Below are 21,799 nucleotides of genomic sequence, written 5' to 3'. Positions count from 1 at the left end.
AGGAGAACTACCAATACCAATTATGATAACTAGACATTTATTCGATATGAAATATTGCATCCATTGTGGAAATCCTTGTTTGGAATATTATGTAAAATCGTTTGGACTATACGATACGATTACTCATACGTTCATACTTTTTGGGCCTTATCCTATAAGACGTAATCCTATATATGTAGGGCGTATTTGTTTCTATCCATGTTTTCTAGAAAAATTTATTTTAGTCTGGTCTGGAAAGTTAGATAAAAGCGTTGAATTTTATTTTTGTTCGCGCCATTGTATGAATTTAATTAATTAATTAATAATCCCTCAGTTCTTTTATTTAATTATTGCAGAATAAATTAACAATCACGATAATACGATTCACAATATACATTATCAAAGACTTGATACTTGGAAACTTCTATTTTAAGAATATTTTTTAAGAATATTTTAAATGTGTTTTAGTGAATCGATTTTTTTATTAGTTTATTAATTATTATTCCATTAGGTATTAATAAATGTTTTTAATTGTTTTAATTGACACGCAATGATAAAGCATTGATATAGCAATATTATTATTATTATGATATGCATATGTGTGATGCATATTCTGATTGATATGAAAGGTATAAGAACCTTGAAAATATCAAACCTTGATATTTTCATGTTAATTTTATAAGAAGTTTATTTTGAAGTGAATTGAAAGTTTTACAAAGAAGACTCATCAGTAATAATTCGCATATATAACTCGCATATATAGAGCTCACAGTTGTAGCTTTTGTATAAGCAGATAAAAAAATTTGTATTGAATAGAAATTATTGTATTAGAATTAAATTGAATTAGATGCTTTATCATTTGTATGTAATTTTTATATAATATAATTTACATAATATATAATATTAATATAATTTAAATATAATTTACATAATATATAATATTAATTAATATTATCATCGTGTATTATAAAATATATAATAATTACACATATAATTATGTACGTACATCATATATATATATATATATATATATATATATACATATCTGTACACTGTACATATACATATACATGCATATACATATAATATATTTTAACATATCTACTTAAAACGAATGCTTGTTTTTTCGATATTATATATGTATATTGTATATGTCACTTGTATGGATATCAATATCGAAAATTGCTAAAACTGAGGATAATTGAAATGACAATTAATTCCATACATACTTACATTTTGATTTTTCTTTACATTTTGATTTTTATATTTTATTGTTTATATTATTTTTATTGTTTATTTTATTGTTTCTTATATATATCGCATTTTACGCATTTTATATTTTGCCTTATATTTTTAATGTACATATTATATTTCTTTAATTTAGTATTTTTTTTGTACATCTATGGAAAAATTACAACACAATAAAGATATTTACTTTCTTGCCAAATTTTTTTGATAAATTTCCGTTTGTAAAAATTACTTATGTTTTTTCAGGATCGGTTTGTTTAGACGATTGAGAATAAAATAACTGAAAAATTATATCGAACATTGATAAAAAATTAAGAGGAGAAGTTGAGAAATCAAATAGCCCAATTATAAATGTGGCGATTTCGTAGAGTTTTGCAAAAGTTGGAAATAATTTGAAATGTTAATTTTTATCGTTCGAATGCCATGAGTATTTGTTAAAAAGCAATTAGAAACTTGCTAGTGTTATCGTGCTCTTCTTATTTTAAATAGAAACGAATTAAGTAATGCAATAATATTATTTATTTATTTACACGGTCTTTTTATACATTAATTCATTTTTTATAAAATTATTACGATAAATCTGCTTCGAGTTGAGTGAATAGAAAAGACAGTCTCTACATAATGAATCCTATATTTTAAAAATGATTTGTTAAATCTTTGTAGCATATTAATGTATTCAACACAAATGTAAATTTAATACATCTGTTACACTGTCAGTTTTTGTAAAATTTTCTTTATTTTTTTTAGTGCTATTCTTTTATGTGGCACTCAACTGTTAACTTCAAATTTAAATAAATCTATATTTATATCGATATACAAAACGATAAACAATAATGACATAAACATAATATCGAGATTCCCAATAGAACTTATTTTTACTTACATTCGTATTGAAGACACGAGACAACACAGTATTCTAAATTAATAATTATAGGAATTCTGTGGAGAAAGAAACGACTATTGTACGATCTCTTGCAAACGCGGTAAAAAAGAAAAGGTAAGACAAAATTTTGCAAAATATTCTTTAAATAAATCTAATTTGATTTTATGAAATTAAATAGAACAAATAAAAGTATTTTGTACATGTCAATTTATTTAGTGAATAACTACGTGAAATAAATATAAATTTTGATGAAAATGCTCACTTGCTAAGAACGGAAAGTTGAAAGTTTAATATGATTTTCTCACCTTGTAATGATGACTATATCAAATATAATACGTACAACATAATTTAGAAAAATTAAATAAACATAAATAGATCTAATCACTGAAAAAATGATCTTTGGACGTTAAATTGCAGTATGAATATCGTGAGTCTCATATTATTTCACTTACTTCAAATTACAAGTAAAATCTTTGCAAAAAGGCAAATTAAGAAACAGGAAAATTATCTGAAAGAAAGGATGAGGAAGTGGAGGAAGTGGGTGAGGAAGAGGAGTGTAGAATTGTATGCAAACAGGTTTCTACGAACTAGTGGTTTAAATAATATCGCAACGTATCGATTTCTAAAACGTATAATTCTGCAAAATAGTATGATTTTTGCCTTGTCAAAGGAAATTGGTAATTTACCATGTCTTGAGCAGCTTGACTTATCAAATAATTTTCTTAGATATTACAATAACCATGAATGGCTTTGGTTAGAACAAATTCCTATAAGAAACAATCTAATATATATAAATTTATCAAAAAATTTGGTATGTAATTATCAATTTAGAGTTATCGTTCTTTATCATGTTTATTAAATAACATTTTGTGTCGTCTGCGAAATAATTCTTAATTATAACCATTTTTAATAATTTATTGTTTTTTATAGTTGACTGTATTACCGATACAAATTATGATGTTAAGAAAGTTAAAAAAGTTGTGCATTAGTCATAACAGATTGACACATTTACCACAAGCTTTAGGATTTCTAAGACATTTGATGAGTTTAGACGTATCAAATAACAAATTGGCGTATTTGCCAACAAGTATTTTTAAAAACAATTTATATCTAAATATTATGAGTAATCCACTTAACTATCCTTTGAGAGAAATAATGATGCCATTAGAGTCACAAAGTCTCTTTGAATTTTCAGCTAGAATAGTTATAAAACAATGGTTTGTTATTTTATTTTATTATTTATATATTTTGTGACATCTACATGATATGTAATATATAGAACAAAATTATTATTTAATTGTTTTTTTATAGGAGGCAATCTGATTTCGCAGGAGAACTGTCAATACCAAATGAGATAACTAGACATTTATTTGATATGAAATATTGCAACAATTGTGGACATCCTTGTTTGGATTATTATGTAAAATCGTATGGAGTATACTGTACGATTAGTCATATGTTCATATTTTATGGCTATAATCCTTTAGAGCGTATTTCTGTAGCGCGTATTTGTTTCCATCCACGTTTTCTAGAAAGATTTATTTTAGAGGGTTTGCCTCCAGGGTTATATTTAACTATTGAATTTTGTTTTTGTTCACGTCGTTGTTTTTATGATCGCATAATTTAATTGCATAATTTTTTCATTTAATTATTATAGAGTAGATTAACAATCACGATTCACAATATACATTAACATTATCAAAAACTTGATACTTGGAAACTTCTATTTTGAGAATATTTCTTAAATGTGTTTTAGTGAATCGATTTTTTTATTAATTATTATTCCATTAGATATTAATAAATGTTTTAATTATTTTAATTGACACGCAATGATGAAAATATTGATAGCAGTATTATTATTATTATATGTATGTGATGTATATTCTTATATGAGAGATATAAGAACTATTTGAAGATATCAAACCTTGATATTTTCACGACCGTTAATTTTATAAGAAGTTTATTTTAGGGAGAATTAAAAATTTTACAAGAAAGACTCATCATTAATTCGGAAACTATATATAGAGTGTCTGCGTATATAGAGTGTCTGCTCAATTGTAGCTTTTTTGTAAGCAGATAGAAAAATTTGTATTGAATAGAAATTATTGTATTGTATTAGAATTACATTGAATTAGATGCTTTATCATTTGTATAATTTTTATATAATATTTTAGATAATATTGAATATATTATCATCTTGTATTATAAAATGTATAATAATTACACATATAATTATGTACGTACATCATATACACATACATATACATATTATACATATACATATACATATACATATACATATTACACTGTACATATACATATACATGCATATCCATATATGTATAGTGCTATATTTTAATACATCTAATGCTTGTTTTTGAGATATTATATATGTTTAATGTATATGTTAGTTGTATCAATATCGAAAATCGCTAAATCTGAGCATAATTGAAATGACAATTAATTTCACAGATATCTTTACATTTTGATTTTTATATCCTATATTGTTTACATTTTATATATATTAGGTTTCACGCATTTTTATATTGTGCCCTATAATTTTAATGTATATATTTCTCTTGTTTAGTATTTGTTTTATACATCTATGGGAAAATTGCAGCATAATAAAGATACTTGTTTTTCGCTAAATTTTTCCATTTGTACATTATTCATCAAAATTACTTATATACATTTTATCGGTTTATTCGTACAAGCTTAGGTAAGATAACCGATATATTCTGTGCGAAAATCGGTAGAAAATTAGAGGAGGAAAATTTGCAGGAAAATTTGCAGTGTGTGTGTGTGTGTGTGTGTGTGTGTGTGTGTGTGTGTGTGTGTGTGTGTGTGTGTGTACATACGTACTTACATATATACATATGTACATACATATTTATATTCTTGAAGCTACATACATATATTCATTCAGTAAAATTCTTTAGCTTTCAATATTATTGACAGGAGTAACTATACCATGATACATGAACAAGCATTGCATTTTTTAGTCAGGTAGCCAGTATATTCCAGTATATTCCGTAAAAACGGAATAGCCACGACTCTTGACATCGCGCAACTTCCAAGCATTTTTCCGACATGACGGAAGATCCGTATCTCGGGATATCGCGAATGGCGATAGCAGTTCTCGACTCGACAGCCATCCAAACGAGAGACGCTCTCGCGAAAAGTCGTTCGCAAATTCTTCGCGCCACTTTCTCGTTGGCCGTTCACATTCGTATCACGTCTCGTGCGCTGAATCCATGAGGACACCGTGGAAAATTTGAACGCTCGACGTAGAAACGTAGAAACAAGCGTATTATGCATAATCGCGACAAAGTTTTCCCGGACGATTGCCCACTTCTCGAAATTATACGAATTAAATCCGCGCAAAATCTCACCTCCGTGTACGGCGTAATAAATATGATCAAATAAGAAGTAGCGCAAAAAAGTTACACGTTGTATATTATATGCACATTATATAAATAAATATATTGCGTAACGTATCTCACGTGTTTTATCGTGAACACTGCAAGAGTACGTGAAACATATTTCATACTTATATTTTTGCTTGAAAATGGCGATAGCAGATGCATAATGGATTGGCGTTTCCTTCTCGCGTTGGCTGCTTCTCGGAATCAAAATCAATAAACGGTTAAAGATAGAATGAATGATTGGCTCTGTGCTTTCTCATGTCCCCGTCGAATCGCACTTCAGCGAAACGTCCAATATCAAAAGGGAATAGTTTCGAGTAAAACAAGGCAGCAATTAATATAATTTATTCGACAAATAAAAAATTAAACGTAGAGAAAAGCCATACAATTTACGGGACGACAGGTATTTTTCCCGCACAAATGTGAAAGTCATTTTCTATCGATAATCCGTGTGTCGATGATTGTGACAGTTCGAAAATCGGTCTACGCGAAAAATTCCGTTAAATAAATTTCTAGCGCGTGTCGCGTATAGAAAATTGTTCGGCAAATTGATATTTTCTTTCGGTCAATTGAAATGCGACAATTGAAGGGATTAATGAGAGGAGGCAAACACGCCGCGTTCTGCGCAAACATTCCTATTACCTTCCGTCCGCAGTACTTCGGGACACAATCGACTGCCGCTCGTTTCTTCATAATGACGGATGCTAATTGCACGCGCGGTCGATAGTTCCTCAACCACGCGCAAGTACGACTAATAGCCGTGCTTTTTCAACGTGAAGGAGAGGGAGAGATATAGAACAAGGGGGGAGAGAAATGGTTCGAATGCGGGCTCGGCCCATTGGGAGAAACAAAGAAGCCGACCGCCCGCGTGGAGGGGACGGGAAAGAAAAAACATTTTACAATGCCAGTTCACCGAGTAACGAGTAACCTTTGTGGCGAGTCGCGACGTGCCGGGGACGTTAATGGGAAAAAAGCGCGTAGGGAACGTACAGCGGAGCTTTTATGCCACGCTACGTCAATAACTCTGCGTGGAAGAGCGCTTCGGGAAGAACGTCAGCTGTAAGCGTCGTTCTTCGGCGGGATAAACCTTTCTTCAAAATATTCCCCGCTAGGGGAAAGAAAATGCGTACGACCACGCAAAACACGCAGGCTGAAGGGATGTTCCCAAGGAATATCTACGGATATCTTATAAATATCCTTGGATAAACGAAAGAGAGAAATATAATAAAATTCATAAAAATGAATATCCGGAGATAAAGAAATAGCTTATTGTGATATCCAAGAAAGATCTAAAAAATATTAAGAAAATATTTAGAACTATGTGATATGCAAATGTTTAATATGAAGGAAACACATGCGAGAGTATTAAAAAAAAAAAAAATATCTTTAATATCGCTTATTGCCGTACAAGAGTCATTTTCTTGATATTACTTGTTACATATTAATAGCGTGGAAAGCATCTCTTTCTCAGGCGAATGAAAACAGTGCGAGTCGGAATAGTGGTAAGTCGATGTGGGTAGAAGCCGGGGTGGAAATGAAAAATCGTCGGCGCCGTCGAGCCAAAAGTAACCACCTACTAGCTCTTGACTACAGATAAGAGAAAATAACGAGGCCGACAGACACGCGGAAGAGAACTAATTCGTCGCATATTTCACGCACGTCCGCCTCGCGGTCGCTTCGGAGAATAAAGGGATTAATCGCGGCTCTGTCCTTCCTTCTTGTTTATTTTTTTGTTTTCGTGCATATTTATTTGCTTTTATGTATTTCTGAAAATATTGCCGGAAGACAGAAATTCTATATATATATATATATATATATATATGGCAATCTATTAGCATAAACTTCCGCGAGATCTTTGACGACTCTTGAAAACTTTTGCATTTGAAATCGAATTAAAATATGGATTAAAACGATTTAATATGACTAAAAGAAAATTTTATTTATATTTTCATAAAAAGTTGTCTAAATATTAAGGAAAATACGAAAGAACGGAAAGATGAAAGTATAAATATCTCGTATCAAATAAATTTATCATGAATTTTATGTGGACCATTGGAATAGTTGGAATTATTTATAAAAATACAATGGTAAACGCAAATATTTACCGGCTTACCTTTTCACCGCTGTCACTAGGTAGATAAAATGTGAGAACCGTGAGAAACGATATCCCCATGCAGGGGATGATAATGTTCACTGTGTAGAAGAGGGTTTTCCTCCTCATTGTGATGTTGAACGTGATGTCCAAGTAGGGCTCGTCGCAGCAAGTGTAAAACTTCTCGTTCCTGCGAGAAGAAAAGACGCAAGAGACATTGCGGTTAATCGTCGGATCGATGAAGTAGACCAGTAGAGGGATGCGGTAGAATTACGGCGCGATGAAGTAAAAAAGAAAAAAAATTCACCCTAAGAATGTAAAAATTCCGCTATTCAGGGCAGCGAGGCGTTTGTACCCGACAATAAGTACGTTTTAAGTAAGTAGGGTCGGCGGTGAGCGAGACTTATGAGAAAAGTTTCGCGGGGTCGTATAACTCCGAAGATCTCTCTAAGTCGGTAACTCGGTTCAGACTACTTCCCTATGTCCCCGATTCTGTCCCCTCTTTTCAGGCCGATGGTCTCTCAAACTGCTTGGTCTTGGTAATGTCTCGTGTCGTGAATAAATTTGAATTACATTTATTTCTATAAACATCCAATTTTTTACACGAAATTAAAGCGCGCCCTAAATATGTACGAAAATCGCGAGTTGGACGATTTTTTTGTAAAGACTGACCTAAATTTCGCCATCCCTGCTATTCTCGAGAGTCAGCGTCCTGATTAAGTTTCTCCACTCTCGTTACGCCAGAATTTCTCGCGAAGATTCCCGTTCCCCGTTTTCGCTTTACGCGACGAATAGAGGCGTTTTACATCGAACAAAGCATTGGTACTTTTGATATCCGAATAATATGAAAAGTACAATATCAACGTTTAAACGTTACAGCGTCAATAAAAATCGTAAACATCTTTAGTGGCGAGTCACTCTTTAGTGGCAAGTGTCTGTAAAAACATGCATTTTGCTACTATGGCAGCTTCCGGAAGCAGAACTCGATTCTCGTGTGGCACCACGGCACGTCGAATATCGGGAATCGAATCGTGCCCGGAAGCAGCCGCTCGTTTATGCCAGGCGAGCATATTGAATGTGAAGAAGCGTTTCATAAGAAGAGAAAAAGGGAACCTCTCCCATGACTTTGAGATTACGTTGCCTTCTTGCTATATTTGAGCATCTCAAAGATTAGATTGAGATTTATCCAAAGAAGATAGATATGCTTCATAGTAAATTTCACGTAATTATTCGAATTTTAATACACAAGACGATAAGTTGTAATCGCGAGGATGTATTCAATTCATATATAATCTCAAATTTGAAATCTTAAATTTGCGACTTTTATCAAGTATCACATAAACGGATGCGATAAAATTCCGATCGGATTTTTATAACGATATATACGAGAGAATTGTTACATGATATGCGCTAGAGTAAAAAGCGCACAGCGATGTACCAACACTCTATCATATTTGAGAATCAAATAAAGTGACGTGCAGGAGATACTTACCGAACTGCAGGCACTTCTAAAATATCCCATTCTACCGACATGTAGAATTCGGACAGATCAACCCCCACGTCCACCACGTTGCTTCCCGATTTTTCATCCATGTGTCTTAGATCGACCTATGTGACAGAAAAAGCGGCTGGCATTAAGCTTGCGGGCGAGTAGAAATCTCGCCGTCGTTGAAACGTTCGAACTCCATGCCCACGTAATTCATCTCTGACGTACGAGCGTGCAGTCGATGGACTACGAAGTTATTTGCAACGTCAAAACATATAAATAGGAATAGAAATAAGGAATAAGAAAAATTTGTTTACGTATTTTTCTCAAACCTCGAGAGGAATTTTGTACTAGTATATTTATACATGAGTATACTTATGGCGAACGCTTCGGCCCACAACTGCACACTCGCGATTAACTGCTTAATTACGAACAATAATAATTCTGAAATAAACTTTCAGTGCATGTCTTGAGATGCACTTGGTGTTCGCAGAAGCGCAGAGGGAGCTAACTGTCAAGGAATTAAAAAGGAATTAAAACGGAGCGTCGACTGTGGTGGTCCGCAACAACAGGACACTCTAGAGCAGCAACTAGATCAGCGGAATATCGCCTTTATATACATATTGATATCTATATGTGCACCACATTGCAGAGTAAAAGGAACACGCAGTCAAAGAAAGAAACCAGACTAGCGCACTCGATTCGGTTTCACTCACTTAATTCGGGGCTAACAGCAGCTATGCGCCTAACGCTAATGAGAAGTTCCATTCGGCCGCGACTTTTCGTTGATGTGAAAGATCTCTTAAAATCATCGATAACTTTTTGACCTGCAGACTGCCGTACAAGCTTTGTGTAGCTTTCCAAATAAATCGAAGAAATTCCTAACCCAGAGGGAAAATTAACTTTCTTAACTTTGAGAAAATATCCTTCCCAATTTACATTAACATCATTATTATCTTCTTCCGCGAGCTCATGAGCTTATTTCTAAACAAAACTGTTTCTTCATGCAACCTGTTATTTTCTATTTCTGAGTTAGAAGTCAACATCGGTTGTTTCGCATCTTGCAAAATTTATATTTTGTCAAATTAAATCACTTCAGAGAAGATAAGTGCATACAATGTTGTTACTCGCTGCACAATTTGTACCGAATAAACTTTCACAAGGTACACTTGGCGATTTACCGGAAGTTTACCGTGCGTTACGATTATGACAACAACCATTGTCCGACTTCTCTGATACAGAAATAGTTTGCCTCATCGAGGCATAATTCCGCCGTTAAGTTCCTAACATTGTCTTCTGTGAAAGCCATTCGAGCGACATGCAGCAAGATTAAAGCCGGCGGCGGCTTTAATGTTACGTAAGTGTCTAACCATTGGCCCGGGCGATCGCTCGCTGCAGTGGTATTACCGTGAAATACGTCGGGCAGACGCATCTCCGGTGATTCGAGTAACGGCGCACTTGCGGACGATACTTTGTCACTGCTGCGGGGCGAGATTAAAGCCGGCAAACAATTTCGATGCAGCGCCCGTGGTCGCGGTTTCGAAGAATGCAATCGCCCCGAATTGCCTCGAAATCTGACGAGCCACTCGGCTTTTGTAACGGCGGAGCGATATAAATCACGTATGTCTATTTCGCCGAAAGCGCAGTTTTGTTTTCACGAATTTTTTTTCCGCGTGGAGAGCGCTTGTCTTTAAAAATAACGCTTCGCGTAGCTTCGATGAGAGCGGCTGTAATAGAAACTATTCGCAAACACTCACATCTTTGCCCCCCCCCCGCTCTCGTTCTTTGTCGATTTATGAAATTACGAAATACACGCCTCACAAAAACTCGAGTAATGTGATTTACTACGACCTACTTCTCCGACTTGAAAATCTAATAATTGTCCCTTCCGATAAGAAGTTCCCGGGATCTCGGGATTAAATTCGATCATCGTGAAATTAGAACAAAATACCGTATAAGTTTTCGATCGAAAATTAGCAACTAGTAACTAAAAACAATTTTATCTCGCTGTCACAGACAACAAGAATTCAAAGACTTTGAAACGTAATTATAAAATTGTACCGCTTGAAATTCTATTAAAACGAGAATTATAACTGGAGAACGCGGACACTTCGCACCTGCTATATAGAATAACATTTCAATTAGGTTCACGCGAAATCGAGATGTTGCGGATGGAATTAATTAAAGGCGGCGCGGTTACGGGGCACCGCACCATCTGATCTTGGCGAACTTCGCTAAAGATCCTTTGAAGTGTAGACAGGCTGCCACATTAATCTCGCGGGAAACCCGGACGGAAACGGAATTTAAAAAATATGCGTTATCAGTCGAAGCACGTCGCGCAATCCTTTTTCTCTAAAAATTGCGTTATCTTGCACGTCTCGTAATCGTTACGTGTGATTCACCCGTTCCGCATTTATCTCGCCAATTTACTCTTCCGTTCCACGAAGAAAATTTATAAAACCCCTCTCTCTCTCTCTCTCTCTCTCTCTCTCTCTCTCTCTTTCTTGCGATATCACTTTATCACAATTATTATTTATTTATATTTTTTAAATTCATTTAATGTCTAACATATTTCTTGTTTTCTTAATAAAATATGTTTTATGTACAAATTAATGTAACAACTGATTTTATTATATTTATATAATATATATAAAATTATTAACACTGCATTACTTGAAAAGGTGTATTCTCATATATTTTTGCTTTATTAATAAAAGTTGTAATTTTTTTAAATTTACAATCAGTCAAAATATAAAATAATGTTCAAAGTAAAATTTCATTGTACTATAATGATATGTTTAATTAATATTATTAATATTAATATTAATATTTTATTAATATTAATTTTTGCTATTACATATTTTCTACTTAAAGACATTCTCTCTCTCTCTCTCTCTCTCTCTCTCTCTCTCTCTCTCTTTCTCTCTCTCGGAGAGATAAATAAAAAGTTTCGCGTGGCACTTTTCCAAACTGCGTTCATGTTCAGTTTCAGTCTAAGTGACATACAAAGGGAGATAGAAGTCCGATGGGAGTCTGACGATTTGTGAATGTTTCCTCGCGAGTTGGGAAGAAGAACAAACGGGACATAAGTTACAAAGAACACAAGACGCGCGTACTTTTTAAGTAGTGATGAATGTCGCCGGAAGATCTCTCAAAGTTGCAAGCTCGGGAAGGAATCGACTGGTACAAATGTCTAACATCGGTCAAACGAGACGCATTTGACGTTTCCCGGACTCCGCTTTGTGCAGATTGCACTGACAGAAGATGTTTCGAGTTTCTCACCGGCAATGTACTCCGTGGAACAAATGTAAAAAAAAAAAAAAAATTCGAAGCGCGCTCTCTCACATTATCTTCGTCATAAGCGCCGAAAGACTGGCACGAACGTTAAAAAATACTCGCAGAAGTAATGGCGCGCCGTAGTCTCTTTATTGACTATGATAAAAGAGGAGGCGATGACATCGCTGAGAATCCTTTTACGGAAGGAACATCGCCAGCTGAGACAGCTGACTCACGATTGCTGTACTCGAGATTGCTTTACCGAGATAATCCATGGTAGTTTCACGCGTTTCTCTTATTACATCGTCGTCTATTGCTTTTGTTATACCGGATATAATCGGATATAATCGGTAGCGAAAACGATTTCGACCTACTTCAACCTACATTCGCCGGGGGAAAATATCGTTTTGTTCTTCGTCTCTTTCGATCTTCAAACAATATGAAATTTTACAAAATATATATATATATATATATATATATATATATATATATATATATATATATCGAGTCCGTCGTTTCGGCAAAAATCGACCTTTGGCACGGCACACCTCGAGAATAGACGCTTCGCTGATCGAAAGATTAGTGTTGATCTTTTGATACGATAGAGGCGGGCTTGATGTGATGGCGGGTGGGTTGAAAGGGTGATTCGATGAGGCAGTTTAGATAGCCGGACTTACAGCGTCTAGACACGGCGAGAGAAAATATGCGAGAGGAATGACGACGAAAGACGAAAGGTGCGGGATGTTGTATTCGCAATAAAGAGGCACTCTCGCATCGGTTAAATTGCACTTTGTGGTCGTGCGAGCAAGTGCACGGTCACTTAACATTCTAAAATACTCGCTAGTTTCTTTCTCACATTTCGCCCGACCGGGCAAATTATCGCAATGCAGTTTAATTGTAATCATTTTTATGATTGAGAACAAAAGAATTTAGCAACGTGAATACAAGATATGTGCAATAGAATAAAGAGGCAGTAGATTGTTTTATTTTAGATGAAAAGAATTTATCATTCGCGAGAGATTTTTCTATTTCATAAAAATTGTATTAAGAACAATATGTTGTAGGAAGTAACAGTCGTCTTATTCCCACGTTTTCATATTTTTATCAGTCTTTTCTCTTTTCCCTTGCGTCTTGCAATCGATGATGCGAATAGAGATGAACGTAAGTAAATATTTGAACGCAAGTGTGCGCCATGTTCGTAAAATATATATTTTTCTTTTTTAAGTAAAAGCTCCATCCCGACAAGGTCAATAACACTGCAAAAGACCGCGATTGCCTTTTACTTAAGTTCTCATATTTCTATCCTCTACGTTTTACTTCTCGTCATCATCTAAACGGAAGGAATGCGGACGAAGTAATTTCGATGCGTCGAGTCGACTAATTGCGTTTCTTCGGACCCTTCGTAGTTTTTTGTCGGCGCACTTGACGTCGACGAAGAACTTGCGATGGGCGAATCGATTTCGTGGGACAGTAATTTTTTGTCATTAGCTATCGGAACGGAGTATGATGAATTGCGACCGACGAATGATGGATGCGACTATTGTTTTTCCTTTTTCTTCATGACCGCTTCGTCTTCGTCCCTTTTTCTTGCGTCTTTCATCAAGATACTCGGACAACGGAGATCTTTAATTATCTCCGAAAGTTGGCCGCTATGATGAGTAATTGAAAGGATCACGAAGGAATGGACCGCCGTGTAAGATGAATAATTACGAGATTTGCGAGATTCGCAAAGTGAAACTCGAGATTTGAGAAATTCTCATTTTACGGGAAAAGCACTTTTTTCTAGAACGAGCGTACTCTATTGTAAACAGACTTAATTTTGTATTTTATTCTTTGTCTACAATAAGATATCTTAAAGATTATGTCAATTTTAGAAATCCTCCAAGCGTTGAGAATACAAAATGAAACAGATTCAATTTCTTAAGAAGAATATACGGAAAATCAAAGCATTCGCACACAGTTGATTATTTGTTGTTAATTTAAATTTCGAGTACTTTGTCTAAATTACATGAGTAATTAATTTCTTTAAAAACAAAATTTATTGGTATGTACATGTATATCAATAATTTAAACGGAATGTATTTTTAATAATTAATGTATTTTTAATTAATAATTTTTCTTAACGTCGTAAAAGTAAAAGTAACGTCGTGTAATAGTTCCACTCGTATCCTCATATTTTAATTCTTTTGTAAAAGCTGCTGCCGCATGTCGTTCGCACGGAATGCAGTATTCGAAAATCGATAACATTCTGAAAATCTAACAGCTGTCCAACTCTCGCGACATTCACGCGGGAGTCTCTTGAGTGGACGACGCACAGGCCGTGCAAAGTGGTTTGCATATTAGCCAGCGCATAAATTCCACGTGTTTGCAACCGAATGAAATCATAATTTGCATAATACCATCCGGCAAACGCCCCTGTTTCTGCAAGCGTGAACCCGAGCTTTCATAACTGCGTTTTGTGCTTTCGTTTGGCTGCACGGGCGACCCAAAATACGAACCTTTCCAGCTCTGATTTAATCCAGGCGTGAAGTGCAGAAAATAAATGGTCGTTTCTGGAAATGAGTAAAATGGTGTTGCGGTACCAAACTCTAGGTCCCAAATTTCTTTATGTGATACTCAATTTTCCTAACTTTTTTTTTTTAAAGTTGTAATTTTTTAAGTGAATAAAAACGAAACCTTTTTTTGATGAATGCAAAACGTCAGTTGAATCGGTCACACGCAAACCCGATTTTTTTGTCGTTGCAAACGCGATTCATTTATCTTGACGCGATAGTTATCGCCGAAAGAGAAAAAGATTTATTTATCGAGTAACAAAAAAATCATTATTGGATATCGAGCAAGGCCTGTTAACGTTGATCAAGTTTTGACAAACTCGACGGAGATCAATCGAATTTCACGAGAAGACAGTTTCACGTTTGAAATAAAACTGATGGTACAAAAAATAAACTCCTGGAAATATTTATAACAAGTTAAAATTTTCATTTTGCATGCACTGTTTGAAATATAATTTTTTTTATCATTAAATCAACGTTCGATAATTGAATCGAAAGATAGTTGTACTCGTTATTAAAGCATTCATTCATTAAGCAATCCATAAGAAAACAATAAATTTTCGCGCACGCGAAAATTATTAAATTAAAATAAATATTAAATTTTTATTAATATATTTATATATAAGAATTAATATCGTTTATTGATGTGTCAATTCTTTCTAAACAAATAGGAAAAGAAAGGCAAATAAGAAGCGGTAAGAAAATTTATGATATGCCTTCAGATAAGCCGCCAAGGATTCGCTTATCAAAAAGTTTCGCCATGCACCTGACGTTGGCACTGACAAGTACTAAAATAGAGGAATTTAATGAGAAGGAATAGAAAAAATAAACCCGACGCAGCAAGACAATGTGTGTGTTCACATGAAATAACATTATTATATATTCATTATGCTTTCTCTCTGTACAATGTAACCGCGTACGTAAATAAATTTAACCTTACTTGGGAATTACCTAATGGTGTATAGTATATAGTAACAAGTGTATAGTAACAAACATTTCGTGAAAGAGAATATAAAAAAAAAAATCATTCTTTATGATCTCAAGAATATTTAAGGAATTTTTATTGTATCGAAAAGTCTGGATTACAACAGAAGTCCGAATCAAATAAACTTAATTCAGCGATTAATTAACTATTTTTTTTCAGGTATTAAGGTTATTTATGACACAACAGAGAAGGAAATGTAACAATCGTAAAATCAAAACTAGCTCTGAGTAATCTTGATGCAATTGGCTTTAAGGATTTCTCTTAAGCGTCTTCACTGGGCGTCTTCCTGTGTAAATTTCGTTTCCGTTTCTCTCGCCGATCAACGCTCGTGACCTCTCGTTTATGCAATCGGGAACGTTGCTCGTGTATCATCGCGCAAGGGGGAAGTAGCCTTCCCGGAAATAGCATCCCGGAGAAGCGGGAGATCGAGATAAATCGGGCTAATGAATTCCACGTTGGAATAGCATCGCCCGATCGTTGGCAATTATCGAGCGACCCACATTTTACGTTGCGGAAAACTCTCGCGGATGCTAAACGCTCGTCATCGGCCTTCTATCGAGGATAGAAGATAACGACTCGATCAGTAACAGGCGCCATATTTTTCCGATAAAAGTAGTCATCGTATCGATTGTGTACAACGAGTTATATGTATACTTTTAAATAGTTTCGAGAGTTCGATAGCTAGATTAATGCTAAAACCGACTGGAATATATTCTTGGATTTGACTTTGTCACCGACAAGCAATTAAACATACAACTTTCTTGAAAGTAATTGAGAGGATTCTTTTCGGCTTTATTGCCAAATTAAAAATAATTAAGATATTTTGAGCTCTGACGTAGTTCCACTAAAAGTGGCACCGGCATATCTTTGAATTTGTATTTATCGATTGTGAACGGGTACTCTCGGATTTGCATCCGTTAATTGAAAGTGACAGCAATATTTTTGGAGTTTCTCTCGTTGATTAAACATAGTCAAAATATGTTCGATTTTTTTGGACTTTAGATTCGATTTGAATATTTCTTGCCAAGTTTATAAATACAGCTTTAAAATCTTGTTCCATATTTTATATGGTATCTCGCAAGTAACTATTTCTACTTACACATGCTTTATGCATACAAATCCGTGCACAAAATCTAAATACATATTTTGCGATTACTTGCGGGTCACCTTGTAAAATACTAGACAAGACTTCGGGAGTTTAGTCGTTGCAATGCAAATTGACCGAATAGATTAGCTTTGCTTCCGGATTGGATTAACTCTCGGAGCTGATTGCGCTTGATTGCAAATAACATTATTATTCGTTATCCTCACGGACAAGTCGGTTCGCGAAGTTACATCGATAGTGAGCGACGTGCTTATCCTGATTGGATCCGCGTTGAATTTTCATGTCGTTCACGTGGTCTTGATAATTGGTACAGACAATTGGTACAACAATTTCTCAATCAGCATCACGAAGGGACGTTTTATCAATCATAGATTGATTGAAACCATTCGTTCAGCGTGTTTAGTGAAATGCAAGACTGAAATTTACAATTTCCAAATTATTTAATTTAAATATTTAATTCAATTATTACAATATTTTTTTAACATTGTATATATTCGGTTATAAACTGATCGAAATTAAAAACATTTTTAAAGAATATGTTATTTAGTTTGCTAATAGAATTGAAAAATTTGCGATTCACATTGCTTGTTTAAATAAAATTATTTAAATAAATTGCATAAAATTAAATTTTTACTTGGAAGAATTATAGTAGTAAAAACTCTTGCAATCGACTAGTTTTAGAGTTTAAGAGTTATTGCTTATTATAACTTGATCGAAAATAATTAAACATGCCGATAAGAAGCTTATTCGATTTATCGAAGAGATATAAAATTGAAATTTCCTATTCAATTTAAGCTCAATGAAAATTAAAAATATTACATAATTAACCAAATAAGAGAGACAAAAACTAATTGAGATATATATTTTTAATAGTATAAAACCATGCAAGAGATTTTTTCATGAAGATAATCAAATGCAATAAAGACAATGTGTGACATAAAAGATTAAGAAATTTTTCATTTCGATGCAAGTAAAATCTCATTGACATAATCTGCGACAAGAAAAATCTTTGTCTTAAATGTTATCGATATATTATACATAAATAAATATAAATATAATAAATATAATCAACATATCCAAATTTCTTTTTAGTAGTAAGCCGAATCGCACTTTCGGAGAATATCGTTCCTTTTTGCCCTGAGAAATTTTCCAGTTTGTCATAAGTAGCTTCTTCTCGTGGCAATTTTCCCCAAGCGATACTTAAACGTCATCCTCGAGAGAGATAACACGGCGAGGCGCATCCTCGAGAGCGGCACGTAGTGCTGCGGAAAATCCGGGGGTGGCTTTATCTGCGAGGCACTAAGCCGTAGCTTCGATGGATGCACGTTTCTATAGTTCGCCTAATTGTGCCGGGTGAGTGTCGGCGAACGCGGGCCCGTGTGCGAATCAGATTAGATCGTAAGCACCTGCACCCGGGGGGAGAGGGGGGGGAGGTGAGCACGTGTGGGATCCCGAGATTGTGGGAAATTCGAGTGGAGTGAGCTTGCAGACCGAGTTTGCGGGTCGAGTATATACATATATGTATATATATATAATCCTCGTTAGGCAACCTCGACAACGGTTTTCGCAATATCAATCATTTTTCTATTTTCTCAAGCGCGCCCATCCAATAACAGACGCTTATTATTCTGGAGCATCATACAATTTAAACACGATCGGCTTTCTCATGATTTCGTTGTTTCAACTTTGCACAATCACGCGGAAACGTTAACAAGAATGCGAGTAAGGAAGATGCGAGTAAATATATATAATATATGTGTGTGTGTGTGTGTGTGTGTGTGTGTGTGTGTGTGTGTGTGTGTGTGTGTGTGTGTGTGTGTGTGTGTGTGTGTGTGTGTGTGTAAAAAAAAGGTCACGTTGATACGCGAAAAGCAAAGTTGCAAAAGAATTATCCATAAAGAGATGTTCCTTTTAAATGTGCACGGATGGCGTAACATATTCTAAGAGATATATTTCTCTGCTGTTGCTAGAATAAGGCGAAAAAATAACTTAATTCGTTATGAAAACGAGTTCCTTCGAATAGAATTCTTTCAAAAAGATGGAAGTATTCCACTAGCAATGTGACAAAACTTTTTTCGTAGACATCAGCAAACTTACTAACGAGTTAGCTGATTTCCAGTCAGATTTCTTAGCTCGAAAGTGCGCACGGAATTATTCTCGCGTTTCCATAATATTCAATCTGTTGCACTCGCGTTTTTATAAAGAAAAATAAAATTTTGTTTTCATTCAGCGGACATGACTTTAATTTCCGAGTTCCATTTCCAGAAGATCCTGATTTAACATGTGCAAAACGAGATCACATTTTTGCTACTATGGAATGTATATACACTGCACGAAAAAATGAAATTATAATGTTATATATGTTGTGCAAGAAATTACATATTTTCTCAAAATTATCCATATGCTTGATGCTAATTTAACAAAACTGATAATTATTTCAATTTGAGATATAATTTTCTTAGTTTCAAGAGGTTTCAAGAGAAAATTTCAATGTTTTATCGGATTATGTATAACGTTTGCCAATAAATAAGACATTTCTAATTTAATTTTAAGTGTACTTAATCAGTTTCAAATAATTTCTCTTAATATTTCTTTGTAATATTTTATTATAATACGATAAAGAAAAATTTTAATTAATTTCTAAAATCTTTCAAAGAAACGGGTTTTTCTAAAATTTAAAAAGATATCTTGTATATATTTAATTTTCGTGAAAAAAAATTACATTTCTCATTGTCCATTGATCGTGCTCTAATCGCGCGATAAAACGATAAAACGTCCGATCGTTGTTTTACAGACAATAGCCGTAAATGGCGAAACAAAAAAGTACTTTCAGACGGCTGCTTAACTAAGCCGACATCAAACAAGTTACAGTGCTACTTCACCACGAAATGTACACAGGTCGCAATAAAATCGGTCTTCGGAGGGCTTTAACCGTTGCAGACGACTTGAACTGTAAAGTGCAAGAACATATAAAGGCGATGAGATCGGTCGAAGATGTCTCCGAGACCTCGTCGTTATTTAAGTAATATTTTAATAATGATAAATTTCCCCGTTATAATTGCCCCGAAGTATCCAAGTCAAGTCTGCAACGTCGTTATACGAAGGTTCGTAACACCAAAAACACCGGGCGTGCATAAATCATAACGCGAGGTGCAATGCGCGGTGCTCGCCGCTTAACCGAATTCCAGCATGAACTGCGACCTATTTTCCGCGAGGAAAAGAAAGATCACGAGTCCAATTCGGGTTGGGAAAAACTGGAGGCCCCAGGCCGACGGATGCGGAAGTAGAAGTAGAGCTGAAAATCCTCGTAATTTTTCACACTCCGCCGAGCTCTACTCGTTGACAGACCGCCGCACTTCCAGCGCGCGTGGTTAGCATAAAGTGCACGATTATCGGATTGTTTCTTACTTCCGTTTTATTTGTTCGAGTTATAAGTGTTTCACCCGATATATTTTTCCCTCGTCTGCATCAACGTATAAAGTACAAAGTAAGAAAAATATCCCAATATTTTGAATGAATAAAAATTCGTAAACTTATAAACTTCACTTAAAAAGGCAATGTAATAAACGTTATTAAATTTCAATAACTTTTTGTTACATGTTATTTCTCACGTAAGGATCATTTTTACAGGAGAATCGTTTCTGCGAAATTATCAAATATTTCCTACGTTGCTAATTCCATCTTTGATGATATCCGTAATAATTCCATGATATTATTCATCTATCCATTCAAGAAAGTTAAAAATTGAAAAGACATATCCTGAGGGACAAGGTAAATCGAATTTTCATAGACCTGGATGAAAGAAGAACTGCGTGAATAACATATTACTTTAGCCTTCGCGTTCGACAGGAGAAACTATGAAACTACACAGTGACTTTTACGGAATTCTATCCCTTTGATCGTGACGATCTACCCGTAAAATCGAGGCGCTCCTTTGGGGCGACGAAAAACAGTAGCCTCTTTATCGATTCAAACGTTTTTCTCTAACGATATCGCCGAAGCTCAAATTGATACGCTCTGTATATTTACATGGCACGTTTAATGCCAAACTTGTCTACTTGTCTCTAAATATTAATACCGTCCTCTCTCTCATATTTTCCTGTTTGTGTATATAAATATGGCGTCTTGTAATCAATGTCCTACGCGAGTCTTTTAGCGGACGCACGAGGAATATCAATCAATTTAGAACTTTTTCTTTCAAACGGATACTTCTTGCAGAAGTTGATCACGCTCTTAATTAAAAATAAGAAAAGATGATAGAACTGATGTAACTTCGCGAGAGTCTAAAAGATTAAGAATGTAATATTTATCGGTCAGAAAAGGGGGAAGATAACTAACGATAACGGAAATAATCATGCGCCCTGTATACATGTATAATGTGATGAATATCATCTCGCGTGTCCCATGTGTGTCTGCCGACCTATAATTATCGTCGACTGCGGCGTAACGGTAAGGGGGTAAACTCAGACGGTAAATTGGATGGTTTGATGGCAAACGGAAATAGGCAGTCCGGTCCTTTCTCTAAATCTCGGCGATAAATCCGGGCTATTAAACCGTTAGACCATTAACGCCGCGATGCACCACGGGGGTGGCGTAAAGGGCGCTTTTCTTCACACCTGCCCTGTCCCGGGCGACACGTTTACTGCCCCCTCTTGTCTTGCGTTACATTCACACTTGCAGCCCTTCTAGAGACAGAAAGCTTTCCTAGCGCGCAAGCACATTAACGCTTTCCTACGCGCAACAACACATCGAGCTTGCGGTACTTGGC

The 21,799-nt window shown here is 34.9% G+C and overlaps 2 protein-coding genes across 14 annotated transcripts in view; one reads left to right on the top strand and one right to left on the bottom strand.

Annotated features, from left to right (window-relative positions):
• The window catches only part of nAChRalpha4 (nicotinic acetylcholine receptor alpha4), a 186,700-nt gene that overhangs the window by 55,985 nt on the left and 108,916 nt on the right, over nt 1-21,799 (bottom strand). For all 11 annotated transcript variants that reach the window (XM_011641987.3, XM_089079971.1, XM_011641988.3 and 8 more), the window contains 2 exons: nt 9,120-9,235; nt 7,649-7,817 (listed from right to left, as the gene is read on the bottom strand). In XM_011641987.3, coding sequence (XP_011640289.2) covers nt 7,649-7,817; nt 9,120-9,235 — 285 coding nt within the window. The remainder of the gene's footprint in view (nt 1-7,648; nt 7,818-9,119; nt 9,236-21,799) is intronic.
• On the top strand, nt 2,026-4,759 carry LOC105429181 (uncharacterized). 3 transcript variants are annotated; one of them, XM_089079981.1, is made up of 5 exons: nt 2,026-2,224; nt 2,327-2,537; nt 2,630-2,921; nt 3,041-3,327; nt 3,422-4,759. In XM_089079981.1, the coding sequence occupies exons 3-5, from the start codon at nt 2,631-2,633 to the stop codon at nt 3,735-3,737; spliced, it is 894 nt and encodes a 297-aa protein (XP_088936107.1). In that variant the 5' UTR covers nt 2,026-2,224; nt 2,327-2,537; nt 2,630; the 3' UTR covers nt 3,738-4,759. The 3 variants fall into 3 exon arrangements, with proteins under 3 accessions (XP_088936107.1, XP_011640285.2, XP_011640284.2); XM_011641983.2 differs by having other exon boundaries at nt 2,028-2,224; nt 2,528-2,921; XM_011641982.2 differs by having other exon boundaries at nt 2,028-2,224; nt 2,327-2,921.

This window comes from Pogonomyrmex barbatus, unplaced genomic scaffold, assembly GCF_055798465.1.
Source record: "Pogonomyrmex barbatus isolate J1 unplaced genomic scaffold, ASM5579846v1 scaffold3, whole genome shotgun sequence".
NCBI lineage: Eukaryota > Metazoa > Arthropoda > Insecta > Hymenoptera > Formicidae > Pogonomyrmex > Pogonomyrmex barbatus.
This window is presented reverse-complemented; position numbering and strand designations above follow the sequence as displayed.

Coding starts and splice junctions, on each gene's coding strand:
- LOC105429181 (XM_011641983.2), top strand. CDS start 2,529: ATGAATATCGTGAGTCTCATATTATTTCACTTACTTCAAATTACAAGT. Junction 2,922..3,040: donor TAAATTTATCAAAAAATTTG/GTATGTAATTAT, acceptor TGTTTTTTATAG/TTGACTGTATTACCGATACA. Junction 3,328..3,421: donor AGAATAGTTATAAAACAATG/GTTTGTTATTTT, acceptor GTTTTTTTATAG/GAGGCAATCTGATTTCGCAG.